This window comes from Festucalex cinctus, chromosome 2 (genome assembly GCF_051991245.1).
Source record: "Festucalex cinctus isolate MCC-2025b chromosome 2, RoL_Fcin_1.0, whole genome shotgun sequence".
In the NCBI taxonomy this organism is placed as follows: Eukaryota; Metazoa; Chordata; class Actinopteri; order Syngnathiformes; family Syngnathidae; genus Festucalex; species Festucalex cinctus.
Window position 1 is genome coordinate 29,700,462 of NC_135412.1, and position 22,131 is coordinate 29,722,592.

Here is a 22,131-nt window from a genome sequence, read left to right on the forward strand (position 1 = left end):
ATACATGCATTGTGTCTGTTGTACCTGGGCGCTCATGAGTTCCAGACTCCGAACCAGTCGATCCCAACGTTGAGCAAAACTATCCAGCCTGGCCTCTAGTTTGCTGGCCACCTCCTTGTTCTTGACACTGAACAGCAGTTCCTGACTCATGGAACACAGCTTGTCCATGGTGGGGCGCTTCACTTCCAGCTCTGTCTTTACAATCTGATGGGGCACAAAGTAAAACAAACCATCGCACATACAGTATTTACCATCACTACTAGGGGTGTGAATTGCCTAGTACCTGACGATTCGATTCGTATCACGATTCACAGGTCACGATTCGATTCGATACCGATTAATCCCGATACGAATTTATAAGTCGATTGTTGAGATTTTTTTTCATTCAAATTTAGAAAATACTAATCAGTAAGCTTGTAGAGTGTAAGATTGATATGAAAATGTATTATTTATTTATCTGAAATTTCAGTCTTATAGAGGTTGTAATCTGTTTCATGTTTGAACAGCATTAAAATAAAATATTAAGGCTTAATGTTCCGTTCATATAACATTCTTCCATGCTCAAGGTGTGAATCCTAACCCGAAGTCAGACGTTTTGTTGAATATTTTTCCATTAAAACTGGAAATTTAAAAATCGATTCACACACAAAAAAAAAAAAAAAAAAAAAAGGTAATGATGATAAGACGTTGAATCGGTAAGACTACCGAATGAACAATTCTGAGCTCTTAAAAAAAATAAATAATAATAATAATAATCTTTTTTTTTTTTTATTAAATCGATTCGAGAATCACGCGATGTAGTATCGCGATATATCGCCGAATCGATTTTTTTTAACACCCCTAATCACTACTAACCATTAGGTAGATAACTACAATAGTAGAGATCTGTTACATATCCATGGCAGTGGTTCCCAACATTTTAAAACTAATAAATACGCTCTGCACCACCATAATGACAAAAAACATTATTGTAAGCCACTGTAACCTTATGCAGTTTGAACATAAACATTCTGTTTAAATTAAGGAAATGTCTAATATATTTAATTTAATAAAAAAAAAAAAAGATGTATAATGTATAAGATATACAGTAAAAGTTAAATGCAACGAGTACCACTTTAGCAAATAAAAATGTTTGAAAACAAAGAGTTAAAAAAAATAAATAAAGCAAACCACAACTGAACTCTCTTTTATAAATGTATTGCACTGGAATTAAAAAGAAAAACAACTAACTTTGTTTCCATCTACATACTTTGGGAATCGCTGTTCTATCTATGCCCACCTAAACTCAAGGATTAAGATTCTGCTTGACTCACAGCAAGATGGCGGAGGCAGGCCATTGTGGCGGCGTGGTCCTTTACACTGGGAGTCTTGATAGAGCGAACCAATTCTTCCTTCTGAGTCAGCCATGAGTCGAATAAAGACTAATGGAAAGGGAAAAGAAATCAACAGAAGCCGGCGGTTTTATATTCACTGTAATATTATGTGAAAAAGAAAGCCAATATCCTGGGTAATATTAAACACAGATGAGGACCACATTCACGAACGGGTAATGCAAAATTCAAGGATAAAACAAGCGACGTGCACACAGAGCGTACTTGTTCATTTGTGAAGTGTTGCCATTTCAGTAAAATCTCTTGTAGCAGAATCCAGCGTTCTTCTGTCCATCTACAGATGGCTGCCCAGCGGTCACCTAGCACCTGCATGCATGCACACACACACATTTACTCTCAAAATAGCTCACCGGAGAGACTACAACATTCCAGTTTTCCATCAGCGTGCCCTAAAGGCTCATAATGTAGTTACACTTTGTCACGTGCCAATTAAATTCTTACAGCTGCCCAATTTGGTGGGTGACTGCTCTCCTGAAGGGACAAAAGGGAGCTTGGTCTTGCACTGGGTAACATTTCAAACAGAGAAGTCCAAAACTTTTCTGACAACAATACAGTATTCTGGTTAATATTGCTTTAGTGGTATACGAGTTAAGCAGCAAAATTCAGAAGATCTCCTTAATTTGTTGGAATTTAGAGGTTTCTGGGGTTGGCGTAAGACTCTGATTTTGTAACCATGTGGATGGCAGGAAGTGTTTAGTTGGTGCTGGATTTTACTTTGATTTATCTTTCTTTTCTTTGACCTTTCCTCTGGTCTCCTGACCTTCTGAACTTCACGACTCTGGCGAGACTATCCGAGAAGTATCCGGATAAGGTGAAGGGTAATGGGATTTTTATTAGGTTTTAGGTGAATTAATGAGTATAAATTTACACGTATTTACACGCACACACATGCACGCACGTACGCGCACACACGCGCACACCCCCACGCACCCCAACACACACATACACATAATTATAAAAAAAATTAAAAAAAAAGAGAGCAATGATGATAAGATGTTGAATCGGTAAGACTACCGAATGAACAATTCTGAGCTCTCAGAAAAAGAAGAAAAAAAAAACAAAAAACAAAAACAAAAAACCCCCAGAAGTTTTATATCAATATCGGAAGGCAGACATTTTGCCACTTGCTGTCGCGTGAAAATGACATCACAGTTCTCAGGTAACAACCAATCACAGATCAACTTCAGAAAACAGGTGAGCTGTGATTGGTCGCTGCCTCTGAGCAACTGTGATGTCATCTTCAGTCGAGTAAGTTTCAAAATGTCTGCACTTTGAGATGGACAAATGCGATTGGAATTTGCTGCATAACTCACATTCCACAAATGTAATATTAATCATAATGTCATATTTAGACTAGTGAGGTCTCGTGTTAATTTTGTCTGCCATTTTTTAATTTAGTCTCAGTTTTAGTCCATTTCAGTCACGCTTGTAATTTTTATCACAGTAGTCAACCTCATCCCATTTTTATTTAGTCCATTTTTAGTTGACTATAAATGTAGCATTTTAGTCTTTATTTTAGTCCAAGAAATTTTATTCATCTAGTTTTAGTCAACATAAACTGACGTTTTAGTCTAGTTTTAGTCAGGACAACCATTTTACCCATGTATATTTTTAGTCAGCAGATTATCCATCCATCCATCCATTTTCTTGACCGCTTATTCCTCACAAGAGAGTCGCGGGGGGTGCTGGCGCCTATCTCAGCTGGCTCTGGGCAGCAGGCGGGGGACACCCTGGACTGGTTGCCAGCCAATCGCAGGGCACACAGAGACAAACAACCATCCACACTCACAAGCACACCTAGGGACAATTCCGAGCGACCAATTAACCTGCCATGCATGTCTTTGGAATGTGGGAGGAGACCGGAGTACCCGGAGAAGACCCACGCGGGCACGGGGAGAACATGCAAACTCCACCCAGGAAGGCCGGAGCCTGGACTCGAACCGGAGTCCTCAGAACTGGGAGTCGGACGTGCTAACCACTCGCCGCCCCTCAGCAGATTATATTTCACATAAAAATATCTCATCTTTTTGATGAAAAAAAACTTCACACACATTTACAGTGGCTACTTGGCTCCATGCTATGAGCTAGTAAGTTTAAGAAAGTTTTTAGCTTTAGTTAGCAGTCGCATTAAGACTATTGTTGGACTGTTACAGCCGTTGGATTAATGTTAAGTTATAACTATAATTTACTTTTTTTTTTTAAAAACCTTTCACCGTGAATCCAGCTTCTGTCTGTCATGTATGTGTTTAGGCTGTGTGTCAAATGACAGTGTCACAGACGTGAGAGATTAGCAGAGACAAGATTTTACAAAATCATGTAATTTTCGTCTCGTTTGCCCCTGTACTGAGCAGCAGCAGAATCCCATCACATTCTGAGCCAAAACTAGAGCAATCTGTAGTCAGATAATTTAGACATAAAAGGGTATAAAATGGACCGAACAATTGTGGCTCATGTTAGCTACTGCCGTAATTTGGCGTAGGAAATCAAAAACCCAGTAAATCTTTGTAATTTGATTCCTATTTGTTTGGTTGCATAATGATTCTACTTATAGATTCCTCTTTTTTTTTTCTTCATGGCAAGAATGAAGAGCGGGGAGAAGAAAAAAAGTGTTGAGAACTGTCCATCACACTCACCTCTCTGGTTTAGGCTTCCCCAGACATGCTGTGAAGGTTGCAGTTACTAAAAAGTGGGTTTCTATAATCGTGATGAGGATGTTTTCCAAAATCAGGTCAAACATGTTCTTTTGAACAGAACAATTCTACTGAATGAGTTTTAGATCAAGTAGAATACGAATGGAGCACTGTAAATATTCTGTAATATACATAATATAAATGTGCCACATATTGACAAACATTTCCAGTACAAAAAAATAAATAAAATAAATAAATCTAGAGTTGGTTGATTAAAAAAAAAGAGCTGATAACCCGATAGGAAGGATGAAAGTTAGAAACTCTCCTTTACGGTTCTCAGACACAATGTTTCCAGTTGTTTTATCAGTTGGTCTTAAAAATCAAACTAGTTCTTTTTTTTTTCTTCTTTTTTTTTCTTTTAAAGACCTGTGGAACTGCACAATTTCCTAAGGCACTCTGATGTCTTGCACGGTACGCAAAAACATTAAACTCTTTGGTCTCTTGACATACTTTGAGAATTTGAGAAGTCCCCTACTTTTCTTTTTGTTTCCACCCCTAAGGATGCATTTCAGATTATGGGTGCATACTGGATATGTTGTGTGGAAGATATGAAATATTTGAAGCGGAGAAACCCATTTGTATTTTTGCATTTCCTAGAATTGATAAGGAATCGGATCAAATTTTCAGTTCCCATTGGTAGCCGTAACAGAATTATCCATACTCATCAGGAGGTTGGAAATAGAAATTGTGTCACTATGTAAGTGACATGACTAGTGGAAGTGAGTATTGAGAACACTTTTGTTCTTCGTATTTATTTGTCCTGCCTAATTGTCTTCCAGTGTAGAAAGTAAGAATTGCATCTACACGACAAGCGCCGCTAAAAATGGACAGCGAGTTACAAATGGCACCTCGACCGTAGTTTGGGTCAGTACAAGTACCAAGTGCTTGTCCTCCATTTTTTTAAAATAGTATTAACTTAGTGCTACAAAAGTAATGTCAGTTTCATGGGTAAATCATGAATAATCAGGAGTCATTTGTAATTTTATGTTTTGTTGAAGACCAGGAATATACTCGTTAAATGTACAGTGCTATATTACTGTAATTTCAGTAACGACTACTACTGGACAACAGCTTTTGAATATCTTTCATCAATGTACAGTATGTGTGAGTTGAAAATCTTTAGTGTTTGAAAAATATGAGTGGTGTGACTGAACTTGACACTCCCTTTTCTAACGCGTTTTGGTTGTGATGCTCACAAACATGTCCTCCTTTTTTGACATAAACAATCAAGATATCAGACTCTGGCTGTTGTCTCATAAACACATTTTTTCCGTTGAAAAGCTGTCTTGTGCAAATGGCCCCTAAATCAAGTTGTGGATGAAAAAAAAAAAAGACACAAGGCCATGAATGTCCAAAACTATGAGGCAACCGAGATTTAAGAGTCGAAACATCTTCCTAAAAAATGCCAGGGCACAGCGGGGGAAACCTGAAGAAGCCAACTTGTACGTATTTGCATTTTTCCATTCCTAGCCTTCTAATCTATTTAGCTCACTTGTGCTCCATTCTGCAATAAACCGCTCTGCAGGCGGTAACGCAACAAAAGCTCCTCTTGAAACAAAGGAACCAGCACTTAATATATGTGTGTGATTATATGCAGCATCTCTGGCACGTGTTGTGCTTTGCAATTGTTTTATGTGAGTGAATTATTTACCACACTGGCAGTGTGTCAGGAACAGATCTGCGCCAAATTGCTCCTGAATTAGGTTGGAGAATGAGTTCTTTTGTTGTTGTTGTTTGGACAATTATCAAGTCTGTAATAAAAAAAAAAGTGCGACTCCAACTTGCCTGAAGTTTACTCTCCAAGGCAGCTGTGGCACTGTCGCCGCTGGTCTCATCCACCACCACCACCATGTGGGTCAGCGAGTTGACCCGTACCTGCTCCTGCTCCAGATCCTCCTGCAAAAGCTAGACAATACCAGCAATTTAGTTTTTCTACATGCACTGTCATTAGAAGTATTTCCTGAACTTTATAGAACCAAAGTACATATTGTACATTAGAAACAAATTTTACAACAAGTCACCCCCCAAAAAATACCAAAAAGTGTATATACAGGCTAGACAGCTGAAAAAGATAAATAATTTATAGTAGGATGGAACAATTTAGTAAAAAAATGTACTGTACTTCTCAAACCATGAACTTATCTCTCACTATATTAATAAACAAACTACACATGCCACCTTGTGCTCTTCCACTTGGTGCTTGATGTCCTCCAAATCAGGACCAAGCGGCTGAGCCTCCATCTTCTTCACCCGCGCCTCAGTTGCATCCAGCCAGTCTGTGAGCTGCTGCAGCTGCTTGTGCTGGAGGTCCATGAGGACCTGGTGAAGTCTGTTGAGAAAACGTAAGTTTCAGGTTCGCGGTCCCGATATTGCAGTGTTTTTTGTTTTTTTTTTGGTCTAGTTATAACTCAATTTAGTTCTGCCTCCTGTTTATTTTGGGTGTAATCCCACTGTCGACCACTAGATGGTGGTACACTACTATGGTGAACACTACAAATTTGAAAGAAGAAGAGTGAAATCATTAAATAGGCCTATTTCAAACTCATCTTAGTTTTTGCTGAAGATACGTGAACATCAAATCTTCAATCCTGCTTTTTATACCTACATTTACTTTATAATGTACATGTTTGGGAATGATTATTGATGTTGTGATATGATAAATTTGTTGTAGAAAAATATTGAATCACATTAAAAGTATGATTAGGCTATAAATCAGTGTCATAAAGCTATAAAAATCATGTCTCATCTAAATGGTGGGGGTTTACCGTTTTCATACATTTGTACTTTTGCTTCTAGCTTTCAATGCAAAACAACGACGACAAAAAAAGCCCAACTGTTCTCGCAGCATTTTATTAAAGCTGAAGCAAATTCAACTTTTTTTAGGCCACAACAATCTAAAAACATTCCGCACCAGCACCGGTTATTCTCATGTGGGGTTTGAGCATGTGAGCACCTGCTTTGTCTCTCCATGCTGGCCACCCGCAGGTGCTCCCATCGAGAGTTCAGCAGGTTCATCTGCTCCCTCACTTCAGTGTCTTCCTCCTCGCTCAGGTTGCCCTCAGCCAGTAAGGCGGCGCCGGCCCGGAGGACACGCCCGACGCTACCCTGGTGCGCTGTGAGCTCCACCATGTAGCCCTGTGAAGACGATAGGCAACAAAAACACTTGAGCGTTGCAGAAAAGTTCCGCTCGTTAGGGCTAATTAACTGATAGCGGCGCTCCTACAACTCCACACTCAATGACCTGACTCCATTTGTTTTAAGTGCTCTCATAATACATTAACCCGCCCTTGTCTCATTTTGAAGCACTTTACTCGTACAGGATATGATCTTCAGAGAGCTCAACAGTCAGGGTTCATTGAATCTGGAGAGCTCGTGTTTCAAAGTGTTTATGAACAAAATGTATTGGAACAGCTAACCATTGCCCGTGCATGTTTGATAGCTGAGAAGGATTCACTTTCCCGATTGAAATCGATGTAGATGTCATTAATTGCAGCCCACCAAAGCACCAACATTTTTAAAAATAACACTCCATTGTAAAATATAAAAAAAACCCACATAAAATCCAGTTGTGCCTTTGACTTACAGGTTTGACTTTGACTTACAGGCTTGTAACTTGAAACACAAGTCACAACAATCACCTTTCTCAATTGAAATGAATGGAGAAGCCAGAAGTCAATTTCAGACCCCCTATATTAAAAAGCTAAAAAAAAAAAAAGTTTTTAATATTAAAAAAGTATGACTCTACAGCATTATACTTAATAAAAACAATTAAATTTAATGTTCACAATAATTTTGTGTTTTAATTCAGTGTCCATCTCCTTCCAGTGTGTGTGTGTCTTGGCTGCCAAGAAGCAGTACAATGTAACATGCTAATAATAGGGATGTAACGATATCCAAACATCACGATAAGGTCAGGATACGATACGATAATTATCACGATATTGTGGGGAGATTGACAATACAAAAAAGGGTACAATATTGTAAAAAAAAAAAAGAGCTCATACTTAAAATAAAACACACACAACATTGTGCTTTTGTACATATCAATGCATATCAACAACTCTAAAAATCTCTAACAACACTCACTATACTTATTACTTGCAAATGCAAACACACATTTAGTTCCTCCACATATTGACTAGCTTCTTATTATGTTATGCTTCATCTGACCAATAATTAAACATAGACGGGCCAAACATGCCTTGTGAAAATTAAACTGCACAAAAAAAAGAAAAAAGAAAACTAGCCACCAGAGGGTGCTAGAACTGCACAAATGGAAATCAACTTGACTTTTTAAAAACATGTGCTGCTTTTAATATTGTGAGATGATGACGACAATATATTGTGGCAGTCTTAATATTGCGATATCACAATATTGCCATTAAGTTAATGCCAATAACGTTACATCCCTAGTTAATACACAAAAAAGATGGTCATAATTGCTCAGTACGATGCAATAATAGTCATTTTTCAAAGTACTGTTCATGTTCAAATAGCTGTTGCTTAAAGAGTTATAAATAACACATTCTTTATTTTTAATTTGGTTTTAGTCAGACTTTGGAACTAACCAACTTTTGAACGCAGTGTTCAACTGGAATTGATAATTTCTTGTGGAAAATAAATAAATAAATAAATAAATAAATAAATACAACTACTACTGGAGTTTGTTGAGGATTGTGGATGAATAACCGTAGAGCAGCGGTCCCCCACCTTGTTACTGCCACGCACCAGTTCATACAAGTATACTTTTGCATACTGCACGGCAACCGCGGAGTGTGAGTCGGTGGGGGAGTTGGCTGATTAATGAAATGCTACAACAACAAACACAAATCAACGGTATATTTTATGTACCTGCACTAGCAGCACAAACACAAAAAGGGTAACAGCAACGCTCACTATGGCAAAGCTTATCACGGATGATACGGGCAATACAAAAAGTGAGGTATTTTGTGGATACAATATACTGTAACAATAAATGTGAAGCCATGCAACTATATACTGTATAACATATACTGTTATGCGCCAACATAAAACACCGCAGAACAGAACGCATATAAAGGCCATGAATAACTCACCATAAGGCTTAATCAAGACCTGCTCGCTGCATATTGTGCAGAGCGGACATCGTGAGTGAGAATCGCCTGTCGCCGTAAATTCATATTTCAAGTAGATGTCCCATGAATGCACCTTCCTCTTTCTTCTTGGTCATAAGCTCTTGTGCTGTCTGGGCTTTTTTTCCCATTGCAAAGAAACGTCCTCATTTTTGCTAGCTTGTGGATTAACCCTGCCTTCACGTGCTATGGGAAAGATGGAGATTATCACTTGGGAGCTGTTAATTACGACCGAGTTCTGTTCATGTGCTTTTGTTGTTGTAGCAAAAAAATACACATGAAAGCTGATGAACTCTTTGCTCGTAAAACTGAACAATTACGGCAAATAATGAGTTGTAAAAGACAGGACATTGAATTGTGTATGCTATGTAATTTTGTAGATTCTAATCTAATACAACCTGCTAGCGGACGGTAACGCCCTTATTAGTGTTAATATTTCTTGTCATTCACGAATCCTTCTGCGCTCTTTGCCACATTGAAACTTCAATAGCTCTCTCAGCTCGGAAACTCGGGTATCAAAATAAATTCCCAGTTGTCCAGTGGAAAATACGACATGAGGGGGGCGTTCATGTGCAATTTTATTCACGACATGGTATTTATCATAATTTCGATACCACATGAAGGCTGCATTAATATCAGCGCTACGCGACCAAGATAATTAGCATCCTGACATACACCAAGAAGCCGTCATAGGCAGATGTAACAGAGAGAATCCAGTCATGTTTCAAAAATATATATATTTTCAGCCTCAAATAATAAATAAAGCTGCAGTGCAGTAAGTTTTTTTTATTCTTTCAACTGTGCAGTCTGCCGCGACCCGGCCCGGTGTGGTCCGGTGGTTAGGTATCACTGACCTCGGGGATGCAACCTGCATCTTCAAACAACTTCAACAACATTTTTCCCATGTTTTTTTGTTTGTTTTGTTTTTTGAAGTTTCCCACTACATACCTACGTCAATATCCTCACCTCATGTGTGTGAAACTGCTCCTTGACGTCCTCCACGTTGTTCGAGATGGGGGGCTGGGACTGGAGTCCGTCTTCAGCCGACAGCAGCCACGTCAGAACCTTGACATTCGCAGGTGGAAAACCCGTGAAAAGACACAACAAACAAACAAAGCCAGTCATCTTCATTTAGCGTACCTCCTCCAGGGCCGCTTGGTAAGACTCCAGACTGGTGGAGCCGGGAGGCAAAGGACTGAGGCCTCGCTGCAGCTCCTCTTGGCTGGGACTCAGAAACTGGAGAGTGAGGCAGGCAGGTGGCGGGGAGGATGTGGATAAAAGAGGGACAAACAGCAAAGAGAAAAGAGACACATTGAAAAATAAATTGTATTTCACCGGGAAATTGCGTGTGAAGGCTAATACATGCAGGGGCTGAGCTGAAATACTAAAAGTCATGTGTAAAGTAGGACTGCGACAGTAATAGCGCCCCCATTATGCATTGGACACGCTTTGTTTGAGTTCAAATCTGCTAGGTAACGGTGCTGCTATTGATGCTCTTTCTATAGCACCTCAAGATGTCACAATGTGGATAAATCACTGCTTTAGAAACATGTAAACGGGCACCATGTGAAAAATATTCCTCTCATGTTGTCTGTTTCTTAGCAGAAATTCTTGAAAAATAGTCACTGGGTCAGAAAAGTCACGAATCAGCAACACTTCTTTCAAGTTGCAGCAGAGTGGAGCAACTTAGATGTTCTTTTGTTGTTTTTTTTAACTTATTTAACCATATATCAACACACAACCATAAACATTAGAGACAGTTCATTCATTTTTGTGAGCAAACAGGATCTCCTCAAAAGGAGATCAAATAATTACCGTATTTTCCGCACTATAAGGCGCACTGCATTATAAGGCGCACCTTCAATGAATGACATATTTAAAAACTTTTTCCATATATAAGGCGCTACAGTAGAGGCTGGGGTTACGTTATGCGTTACTATATTTCCCCCACTAAGTCAATCATTTACAAAAATGCTATCCCACAAAAATGCTTTAACTGTGCACACAAAAGGATTACCATTTTTTTTTTTATTATTATTTCAAACAAACAAAATGTGTCATGTTGCTGGGCTCTCAGTGTGTTTTCCTTGTCTCACAGTGCCTGATTAATGAGAGGGGCGTGTCCCCTGCACCACACCTGCAGGGCATCACCTATTAGGCCTTCATAAGGACTGGGACTCCTTGCAGCCACTGTCGGGTCGTTGCTCCGTCTGCTCACAGCCATCGTCTAGTGTTTCTACTGTTTTTCGCCTTCGCTAATTATTATAGTCCAAGATTCTCGATTTTCATCTACGTAAGTTTTGCTACGTCTCTTTTTGTTCCCACTTTTATGTGGCGTGTTTCATAGCTATAGTAAGTTGTTGCTTTCTTGTGTTTGCGGTTTGTAGCCTTCGGGTCTTTTTGTGTTGTGTTAATTTCCCTCCTTGCAATTTGCAAGCACCTTTTGTTAACCTTTTTCCTGGCTGTGTCCAGCGCTTTATGTTCACATTCACGTGTGTTGGTGAATAAAACCTCTCGCTTACTCCTCTGTGTTCTGTGATTCTGGGATCCACTCAACGGTCGCACCGGAACCTTAACAAAATGTGATATGATAATATTCTTGTGAATTATCAAACCGCTATACAAACATGACACGGCGCTTTGGGGTAGATTAAATCACGAGCTATTTTCTGTTAATAGTAGCAATTGTATTACTTTTATAGCGCGTAACAGTCCACTATTAAGAAATTCACTTAGCAAAATGACTCACTTACCTCTCATGCACATAAACATATTTTTGAAGTCATTACACCTCGCTGTGTAGTTAGTAGTTAGTTCCTCTTCAGTAAACGAGACTAAATGTAATTAATTATTTTGCAATTGTTCAGTGAGCCCCTATAAATATCCCATTGTTTAAATGACACAAATTCCAATAATTAGATTTTGTTTGAAGCTTAAATTCTACCTTATTAGGGCTGGGCAATAAATCAAATTAATTTGATTAATCATTTAAAAAATTGAATCGCTGAAAATTTGCTGAATCGTGAAATCAAATTTTGTCTTCTGGCTTATTAAAAGCTGTTGTTCTTATGTTCTGTTACATCTAAATGTTATTGTGAGTTGTAATTTTGGCAGAATAATGGGTGGTTTACAAGATATGTTTATATTAGCTACCAACTATTTAACTGTGGCATTTACACACAAACTATGAATGTTACGTTTGTTAAAACTGATTTAAAATCAGTATAGATTATTGTTGTTTGAACATTATGCACAGGAATTATTTTTGAATAAATGAACCCTTTAAATAAATATTTGTTGGGTTTATTAGTTTAAAATCGTAATCTTCCTGAATGACTGAATTTTTTTTTATAGCAAATATGCATGGTATGTGCTCTTTTGGAATTGATAAAACATAAATTGGAGATTTGACCTTTGTGAAAAAGTCCTAAGCTAAACTGAGACCCATTTAATTGATAGACATGGAATTAACAAAGCACATAAAATACACACACATTAACCATAAAGAGTTGCTTACTAGCATTATCTCCCAGCAAATATGATCATGAGCTATATGTTAGATGATGAACATTCATGTACAGCAAAAATAAAAACACAGACAGATGGACATCCAGTATGAGGTGTTAGCGTGGTGAGACACGGACCTGATCAGTAAAGCGCCTCCTCTTTTGCTCAGGAGACTTGACATAGGCCGCCTGGGTGTAGGCATAGCTTTTATAGCGAGGCTGAGAGGAGGGACTCTGCACTCGGCCCTGAGCCACACTCACTGTGATCTGAGAGCCAGACAGAGGACACAGTCGGACGGATACGGGACGGTAAAGGCAGAGAGGTGGAAGAACGCACAACACAAAAGGCACATGGGGGGTGGGGGTGTATACGAGAAAGCAGACAAAAGACAGAGAAAAGAACGGAAAAAAAAAAGAAAAACAAATATGAATACTAGGACATCAGCTCTGTTTCCAACTGAATGTCAAATTCATTATTCTTGAAAATGCATGAACATCATGGAAGAGGTTTCCATAATTTCTGTTCATTAAGCGTCTCATGATTACAACTTAGTGGTGGTATTTGCCTTCAACTTTCCACATAACACTAATAACACTAACAGGCCTATGAAAGCTAACAAAACAAGTTTGACGGTAGCATGATTAGCATGTGTGGTCTGCGCTAGGCACTAGGCAGCAGCACCCGACTGGTATGGAGGACCAAAACTGCCAAAATAAAAATAAATAAATGACTAAAAGTGAAAATAAAAAGAGATATAAAGAATAAAATTCAAAAATTAAATACAAAAAATAAATATAAATGGAAGTAATTATATATATTTGTATATTAGTCTGTCAAACGATTATATTTTTTAATCAGATTAATCACATCTTACAATTTTGATTAAACACAATTAATCACTTAATTAAAAGGGCTTTTCATCAACATTTTTTGACCGCCAAATTTAAAATGCACCTCTTATGCTTTAATTTTTTCAGCATTTAATGTTAAGAGGACGTCTCATCCTCCTCTTTTTTCTAATCAGTTAATTACTTGCATAATTTATATATATATATATATATATATATATATATATATATATATATATATATATATATATATATGTGTGTGTGCCTAAATAAATAAAGTAAAAATAAAAACAAAAATAAAAAACGAGATTCAAAAATAAAAATGTAGAATAAATATGACAATAAATTATAAATAGAATTAAATATATCAATCAATCAATAAAAACGCTCTACTCTCATATTTATTTATTTCATGCTGCACACGCTCTATGCTCTGCCAGGTCGAAATGTTATTCAAATGCCCAACCCACGACACGCTTAGGACGGCCCCCTCATTTGAATAACGTTTGTGTTTGCACAACATGAAATAAATAAATGTGAAAGCAGAGTGTTTTAATTTATTGATTGATATTTAATTCTAGTTATATATTTATTTCTCCCACGACCCTTGTGAGGAAAAGCAGCTCAGAAAATGGATGGATGGATATTTATTTTTGTATTTATTTGTACTTGTCTTTATTTATATCCATTTTTATTTTCACATTTAGTCATTTATTTATTTTTAATTTTGGTAGTTTCGGTCCTCCATAGACCGGGCGCACTTTGAAGTTCCAGAAAATTGTGGGTTGCTCTACTGAGCATTGCCATGTGCCTTTTTGCCCTAGATTGAGTGACTGTAATAGCGAAATTAGCTTTTGCCGTTTTCCTAAGGACCCCGTTCTTTAAGCGCAGTGGAAAAACAGGATACAAAGGAGGGGGTTTGTTCACTCAGCACACACAAAAGTTTATAGCAGACATGCCTGTGAATATTCATCAAGGTCATTTCATTCAACAGGCCACTGAATCGATTCTGGTTGTATTAGAAGATATTTTGTTTCACATCTGAGCTAGGTTTCATCAGTTCGCATACAAGGCTAGTTAGGTCAACACTAATCTGGGTGCTGGTGTGGAAAAAACAATGAATTCATCTTCCAAGTTAGAGGCACATCCCAAACCAGGAATGGTATCAATCTTTTGGGATGTCAACGACAGTTACCCGGGATTTACACCGGATGCGGTAGCGGCGCGTCTTGACTGCGTGCTTCGGACGCGTCAATTTTTTGGCCAGCTCACACCGGCTCCGCACAGCTCCGTCGCCGACCACTTCCCGCCGTGTCTCGCGTGACCGCGCGCGATCATGTGGCATTGAAAACAACGACAAACACACAGAACGTCTGTGCTCAACAGAAAAGCAGAAAGAGAGATGGACTTTTATTATTTTGTGGCTTTCCACCTCCAATACAAACCTCTCCTCGTCCATATTCGCTGGTGTCTAAACCGTGAATGAGCACCTCACACGTTAACTCCAGGCCAGGCTACGCCCACATCACGTTTTGCTGACATGCTTGCGAAATAGGAGTTGGCGAGTGTTTTATTCTGAAAGGTAACCGGAAATTTATTTTGAAACTGCGTCGGCCTTCCTGTCCTACTCGATGTGTTTTGTGCTAGCTTGCCATCTGCCGGAGGCCGACGGATGCCAGACGGTCTATCCGTATGGGAGGGCTGCGGCACGCCGCAGCTGAGATGCAATCGACACGCAACGCACATGCAACTGTAATTTGCACCATTCGAATGAATGGAATCTAATTGGTTGCGTCGCCGGAACACACCGCAGCCGCACCGCAGGCGCACCACAGCCGCATCCGGTGTAAATCTCGGGTTAAGATGTCTTGCACAGACTGTTGCCAGCGACCAACAGTTGTTGGGTAGAAACCCCTTCATTAACATTCCATTCAGTAGTAACAATAGTGGTAAAGGTACCTAAAAAAAAAAAGCCAAATGCGGCTGTGTTAGTTATTCGTTAGAAGTGGAATTACAAAGTCTGTATGTGTGTCTGTTTTGTAATCTTTCGAATTTACCATAACCTCTCTCACTCTTTCAAACCATCGCTCATTTTCTGTCCAAAATATGCATACTTTTGTCCTGCTCAGTGGTTGCTCTGTTTCCCCAATAAACATCCTCACTGCACTGGACCGCATACACCCAATCGCTTTTCTGTGTATGGGGTGTCCGTGCGTTGGTGTGTACCAGCCTTTTTTCTCTGTGTTTTATCGGGTTTGAAGTGTACTGGAATGTTTTGTTGGTTGAAAATCCTTCTGCATTTGTCAGATAGGATACAGAATGACACTATTGTTGCATCTGTCACTCTTTTTTTTTTTTTTTTTTTCGTAATCCACCTTGCACTCATCCCTTCTGGAACAGGAGTTTGTGTTCCAGTGGGTGCGATGAGTCATACAGCAAGTATCGGTCAGTCAGGTTTTCTGTAAACCTCAACATTGGAGGCCTCTGCCCTCCTCAATGTGGACATCAAAGACCAAACAAGGCAACTTATTGTCTTACATCATTATACTTGATTATGTAGCAGACATTTTGGCACTGGTTCTCCTTCATTGGAGTTCAAAATAAAGCGGTCACGCTTTTCTGTCTGTTCATTTTGAATTTCGCAAGAGGCTGACCGGAAACTAATTTGGTCATTTTGATCACTGGCATTCGGATCAGTCCATAGCACAAAAATGCATCACATGCTAATCATGCTATCATCAAACTTGTTTTGTTAGCTTTCATAGACTGTTACTGTTATTTGGAAAGTTGGAGGCAAACGACAACGGAGTTCTATTTCACCACTAATTAGAGATGGCGTAATAAAATATTTACATTTACTCAATGTCTTGCCAAGAGATAATAATACACTGCTGGTTAATGACCAAGCTGAGGCGAGGAGGCAATTTGCTATGCTTAATTAAACTTATTTCAGCCAGCACAGAAGGATTAACTTTGCATGTGTATTTTGCCTTTTGCTTTTTGAGATCCTTTTTTTCGCCAGAAAAAATAGCATGAGGAAGGAAAACCTGAGAAGAAGAAGTAAGTGGACTCGCAGAAACAAGTAGTTCTATCCAGGGTTCTTCTGTGTTTCGGTGCCATGGTAGTCAGGTAATCATTCTGTTTGCACCTCTGGCGTTATGACTCACCTCCCTAATCTTGTCTACACTGTCGCCTGTGTGCCGTCTTTCCTCTTCACCTGCCGCAATTTGTCTGTCTCTACTGTAGTTCCGCTGGCTCTTTCAAGCTGGATCATGTGGTTTGACCGCCACAAGCAACCACCAGCAAAACACTGACCCCTCAGTTGGCCCTCGGCAAACCGGCAAAGAGTGTGATTACGCTAACCTGCAGATGTTACGATGGTGCCTTGATCTCAAATCCTCTGTCACCATTGAAATAAATGGAAATGACATCCATTCCGGCTAATAAAACTAACAACAAAATATGGTTTTAATAAGAAAAAAACATCCCTCTAAAATATTGTACTTTATGAAAATAAGCAGTAATTACATAAGTAGGCGTAAGCCGACTGACTACCTAAAAAGTCAAGGTTTCAATACTGCTAATACTGGCTGTAACTGGTTTTGACTTCTAGGCAGGGCACAATATGATTGGCTGTTGTAATCAAGTCTCCACTTTGTAGTTAATTGCCTCCAATTAACTTTTTTTTGTCATTCTGAACAAACAATGACTGGAAGTGTGAGTAGTTACGCATTGAGGAGGGAGGGAGCAAGACGTAAGCAAAACGGCAAACAAATGACTTTTTGCTGAAAAAAGAAAAAAAATGGTGCCAGGGGGTACTAGTTGGACTCAAGGACAATATGAGTAGCCTGCCGACCTGTTATCTAAAGATCTCACCAGTGATGGGTCACTGTGATGTAGTAAGAAGTATTAAAACAGATGAAGAATGTTATTAATTCTATTCATATAAACTTAACATTGAACACATTTTTGATGTATCAACTATTCTATATTTTGCTTAAAAATAAAATACTGTGTTCAATGCAAATGTATTTATACTTACCCACATACATATATCTATTTAAAAAAAAAAAAAAGTCTAATTTAGAGCTGTAATGTTTAATGTTGTCATACCTCAATAGCTTTAGTGTTATCATACTGTCAGAATCTAATAGTGGCTAATGCCCACCAGACATGATTAAAAAACAAATGTAAAGAAATTAAACTTCAAGTTTTGCCACATTTTTGTTTCAATTCAATGGATAGTGTGCTGCTCCTGGTGTGTGTGTGTCTGGGGACAGTATAATAGACAAACAAATATGCGGACACGGTCTCAGCTCCTCTGTGAGCTGCTTTAATATTAAATCTTTCTTCACAGAGGATAAAGAATTATGTCTGAGTATTGTTATACCTAATTGTTGGTATTGTTTTTTTTTCTACATTGTTTTGTTTCACAGTTGGTGCTCAAATATCCGTTGCTTAAAGGTTTATAACACCGATGCTATTCGTAAGCCAGTCTATGGCGTTTCCCATTTTGTGTTAGCATTAAGCTAGCAGACTTTAGGGCAAAGGTATTTGGTTGTTTTATGCTTAGTAAATTTCAACTGGATGCAAGCCTCCTATTTGAAGAACTGTTCACTTTGCAAAAAGAAACGCTGACATAAGAGTTACCGTAGCCCTTAAGATCTGAAGTTTGGGTCCTGTTCACATCCTAGTTGCTGATGCAAGGAGGCGGTGACAGCTTCGCTCTGATGATGACATATGAGGGGGGGACAGATAATAGTAACCCTGTTTTTTGGTTTTTTTTAGGTTCCTCCCTCACCAATGTTGTATTGAGTAATTGTCTGTGCCGACGCTTCATGTCTGTGCTTGACATCTTAATTCACCATACAGACTCTGGAAGTTGACACCTTTTTTTCCCTCTGCAAGAGCTTGCACGGTGGGCTGATGCAGCCATTAAACTCAGTGGTAATAATATTACCAGCCATTACTTCCAGGAAGTGCTCTCAATCCTGCCATGATTCAGTGTGATAGCGGGACACTGACCTCAGCATTACTGAACAGTAAAGGTCGCAAGCGGTGAATCCAATTTGCCGCTGGAAATCTGATCTCGGCCCCACCTCACGGCAGAGTCTCCATTCTGAGATTCTGTCTCAGTTTGCAGTTAATTTTCAATGTTTATGGGATACCTGATCTTTCCACATACACAGAGTGACCCACAATATGGAATTGCTCCCGCTTTGCATCATAACATTTTTTTTTTTTTTCACGTCTCACCAGTCAGGGTACTTTTGAGGATCCAAGTGGCACCCTTGCAGGGACAATAAACACTTTTAAGAGACAATTCACTGGAAAAATGTTGACCTCAGATGGCATAACTGCAGCAAGGGAGTTGTTATGGGAGGAAAGATGCAGCAGCAGTGATAGATTTTTATTTTAAGTTGAGGCCTTAATTAAAGCTCAACAAGAGGGCTCCTCTCACGCCTTTAATCCCCCAATCAATTTTCTCATCAGCTTCATGGCTCAATCAGGCTCGATGTCTTTGCAAGCTGCATACTCGTCACTCTGCTGACAGTTGGATTTCTATCTGGGGTGTGGAGGAGACAATCTGCATTAAGGGTGCATCGCCGACTCGTCTGAAAACTTCCGACACATTTTAAGGGTCCTGATGAGCTCTGAGTGAATAAAATGTGAATGAACAGATCCCCTTGAAAATGTAATGTGCCTCCCGCTTGGCCTAAATGAGTTTGTCTAATCCTGCTAACAGACAGACAAACAATCGCATAATCTACTTGGCACAAAATAGCAGAGACGACACAATGATGGGATGTACTGCAGAGTAATAGCAGACAAAAGGGCTGTCCCAAAACATTGAAACTATGATTAAAAAGCTTTAGTTTCTATAGACAGTTAGCTGGAAGCGAAAAGCCCATTTGGACCCTTTGATGTGAACAGCGTACAATGAAGTTAGTTTAGCTTTGTTTCCATGGCAGTTGATTCCAATTGGCGAGTGCATTTTTGCCGACTTGCGAAAGGGCCTATAATGGCTCTTCCATATCACATCACTTATTCTGGCACGCTTACAAATGCAGTCCTATGCTATCCAAAGGGCAAAGCAAGGCACAGCCTGTTGATTGAGATTGGCTTACAAAAAAAACAACATTCAACAATTGAAATTGAATGGGAAGAATACAAATCGATTTTTCTACAGCTGAGTAGGAAAATCAATCTTCTTTCATTCTGAAAATAATTAGCCAGATGCCATGAAGAGCACGTAATGCTGGCATTGTTAGCCTTCGGTTACAAAGGACAGGCGACGTCTGTGTTTGACCTTTTCACAGACAAACCATAAGGTGGGACACACCTCACATTTTTGTAAATACTTCATTATATCTTCTCAAGGGGAACTGAAGGATTTTACACTCTGCTACAATGTCAATTAGTCAGTGTCCAACTTATATAATAGTGTAAATTTACTGTCTACTCATAATAATGCAACACAAAGCAACAAAAGTGACAACACTCTTAGGTGAAAATGTCCAAATTGGGCCAAATTCATCGTTTTCCCTCCCTGGTGTCATATGACTTGGTGGTATCACTCTCACACTATTCTGATTGATAACAGGGAGTTCAAAATTTGATTAAGTCAAGCACAATTAGGACATGGATTACTGGAACCATTTCTTGTGGTCTGATGAGACCAAGATGAACATATTTGCTTCAAATGGTATCAGCTGTCAAGTGAGGAGTACAGAGACAAACTATTTTGGTTTCTGTCATGCATAGTGGTAGGAGTGCCATCACCTGAGGCTGAATGAGTCCTGCCGGCTGTCTTGTCTCCGTTTTCAGTTGTGTTTTTTTCTGTTTCAGTTACAGTCAGTGTCATTTGAGGGAAAGCCGTAGCACTGTGCAAGTATCAGACCATTCTATTGAGTCATATCTGTATCTTTTTTCTTCACATTTTCGTCCACTGTTTCCTGTTTCTCCTTCTAACACAAAGTACATTTGAGATTGCTTTAGTTAGAGGTTTGTTTTGTTTATTGGCTTAGATTTTTTTTTTTTGCCGCGGCACTGCCCATCTCGTTTAAATTCTGTTATTGTTTTCTGTTGATTTGTTGTGATTGTAAATAAACATGAGAGTTGAGTTTTCTCCAAGACATTTTCATATCCTCACAATGCTGCATGGGTCCTTAACTTGTATTCACGTTTCTCGAGCTCCTTCATTCAACAAAGTTGATTTTTCTACATTTGGCCTCTGAGCATGCTTTGGGATCCACTTAACGGAATAGCCATTTCTCAAAACCGGCACTGAGGAGACACAGTTCATTAAGAAAACCATTGAAACAGATCATGATCCCCTCCTTTTGTAAACAGGGCGAGAGGGCACTATTCCGACCTGATTACGGCCCCAAACACACCTCATAGACGACCAATGACTTGCTGAGAGTAAAAAGGTGATGGCCTGGCAAAGCATGTGTCCTGACCTAAACCCATTTGATAACCTGTGCGACATTATCAAATGGAAGGAAGTGAAGCGTGTGTGTGCGTGTGCCAGACCTGTTGGGAGAAGCGCTGTTGGGTTTGAATTTGGTAGTGATCTCCCGTCACGGCATGGGATGTGCTGGCGGCACTAGCGGGCCGCGGCAACGTTTCCACTTCCTGGATGGCCTCCATGGTGACGCTCTGCGGAAGCACCTGGAAGAGCGACGTCACGTACATGATGACGCTCTTCTTGTCGGGGTGAGGCACTGCCACGTCTGAACAATGACAAGTGGGAGGGCAATTTTATTACGTTACATTTCTTGCATCTTGTTTGCGTAGACAGTTGTTTTGATTAACAGCTTGGCACAAGCACTAATTGTACAAGAAATTTTAAAAGAAAAAAAAAAAGACAGAACTGAATATGTAGAGTTGTTATATGATAAATACGGTAAGTGTAAAATGTATGTGATTGGTTTTCAATAATAAAAAAACTGCTTAAAAACTGACACTGTCACTGCATTAATTTTGCACTTCATTTAACAGAGAAAATGAGGCAAACATGTGTAATTATTATAGAAGGAGTGCTACTAACCCTCATTTGACCCTTTTAAATATGAAAGCTTTTCAGTTGTTTACTATAGAGTATCTTCATTACCTTAATGTGAGCCCTTCAGACGTCTAATGTTCCTCTGATATATATATTTTTTTACAGTTTTAATGCAAATCATCAAACCAAAGTGGACTCTCTGGTATAATGATAAACTTTGAAGCATGCACCTTATTTTTATTATTTTGGATTCTCCTATTTCTGTTCTTTCATCTTCCACTTAGATTTGTTGGCTAAGAATGTTGAAATGACAGACATTGAAATGACAGACGTTGTGCCCTGAGTTGGCCACTTCTCTTGGAGATGAAGAGAAATGATCACAGTAGCGATTGGAATGTGATTTTAAACCATGTAGATTAGCTAAGGAAACCGCTTAGCTTCCTCTTTTTTTGGATGATTGTTATTTTCAGTGGGAACATGGGTGACTAATACATACGTGATATAGCCTACATACTCACTAAAAATGCTGGTTAATTGTCAATTAAGTTCTAACTCATCAGCATCAAAACTCAAAAT

The 22,131-nt window shown here is 39.1% G+C and overlaps 1 protein-coding gene across 8 annotated transcripts in view; it reads right to left on the reverse strand.

Annotated features, from left to right (window-relative positions):
- Positions 1–22,131, reverse strand: part of dmd (dystrophin) — a 149,134-nt gene that overhangs the window by 77,219 nt on the left and 49,784 nt on the right. For all 8 annotated transcript variants that reach the window (XM_077514401.1, XM_077514399.1, XM_077514397.1 and 5 more), the window contains exons 9-18: positions 21,084–21,283; positions 12,837–12,965; positions 10,333–10,428; positions 10,159–10,257; positions 7,035–7,216; positions 6,260–6,410; positions 5,867–5,986; positions 1,596–1,697; positions 1,314–1,421; positions 25–204 (exon numbers count right to left, since the gene is read on the reverse strand). In XM_077514401.1, the coding sequence (XP_077370527.1) occupies positions 25–204; positions 1,314–1,421; positions 1,596–1,697; positions 5,867–5,986; positions 6,260–6,410; positions 7,035–7,216; positions 10,159–10,257; positions 10,333–10,428; positions 12,837–12,965; positions 21,084–21,283 (1,367 nt within the window). The remainder of the gene's footprint in view (positions 1–24; positions 205–1,313; positions 1,422–1,595; positions 1,698–5,866; positions 5,987–6,259; positions 6,411–7,034; positions 7,217–10,158; positions 10,258–10,332; positions 10,429–12,836; positions 12,966–21,083; positions 21,284–22,131) is intronic.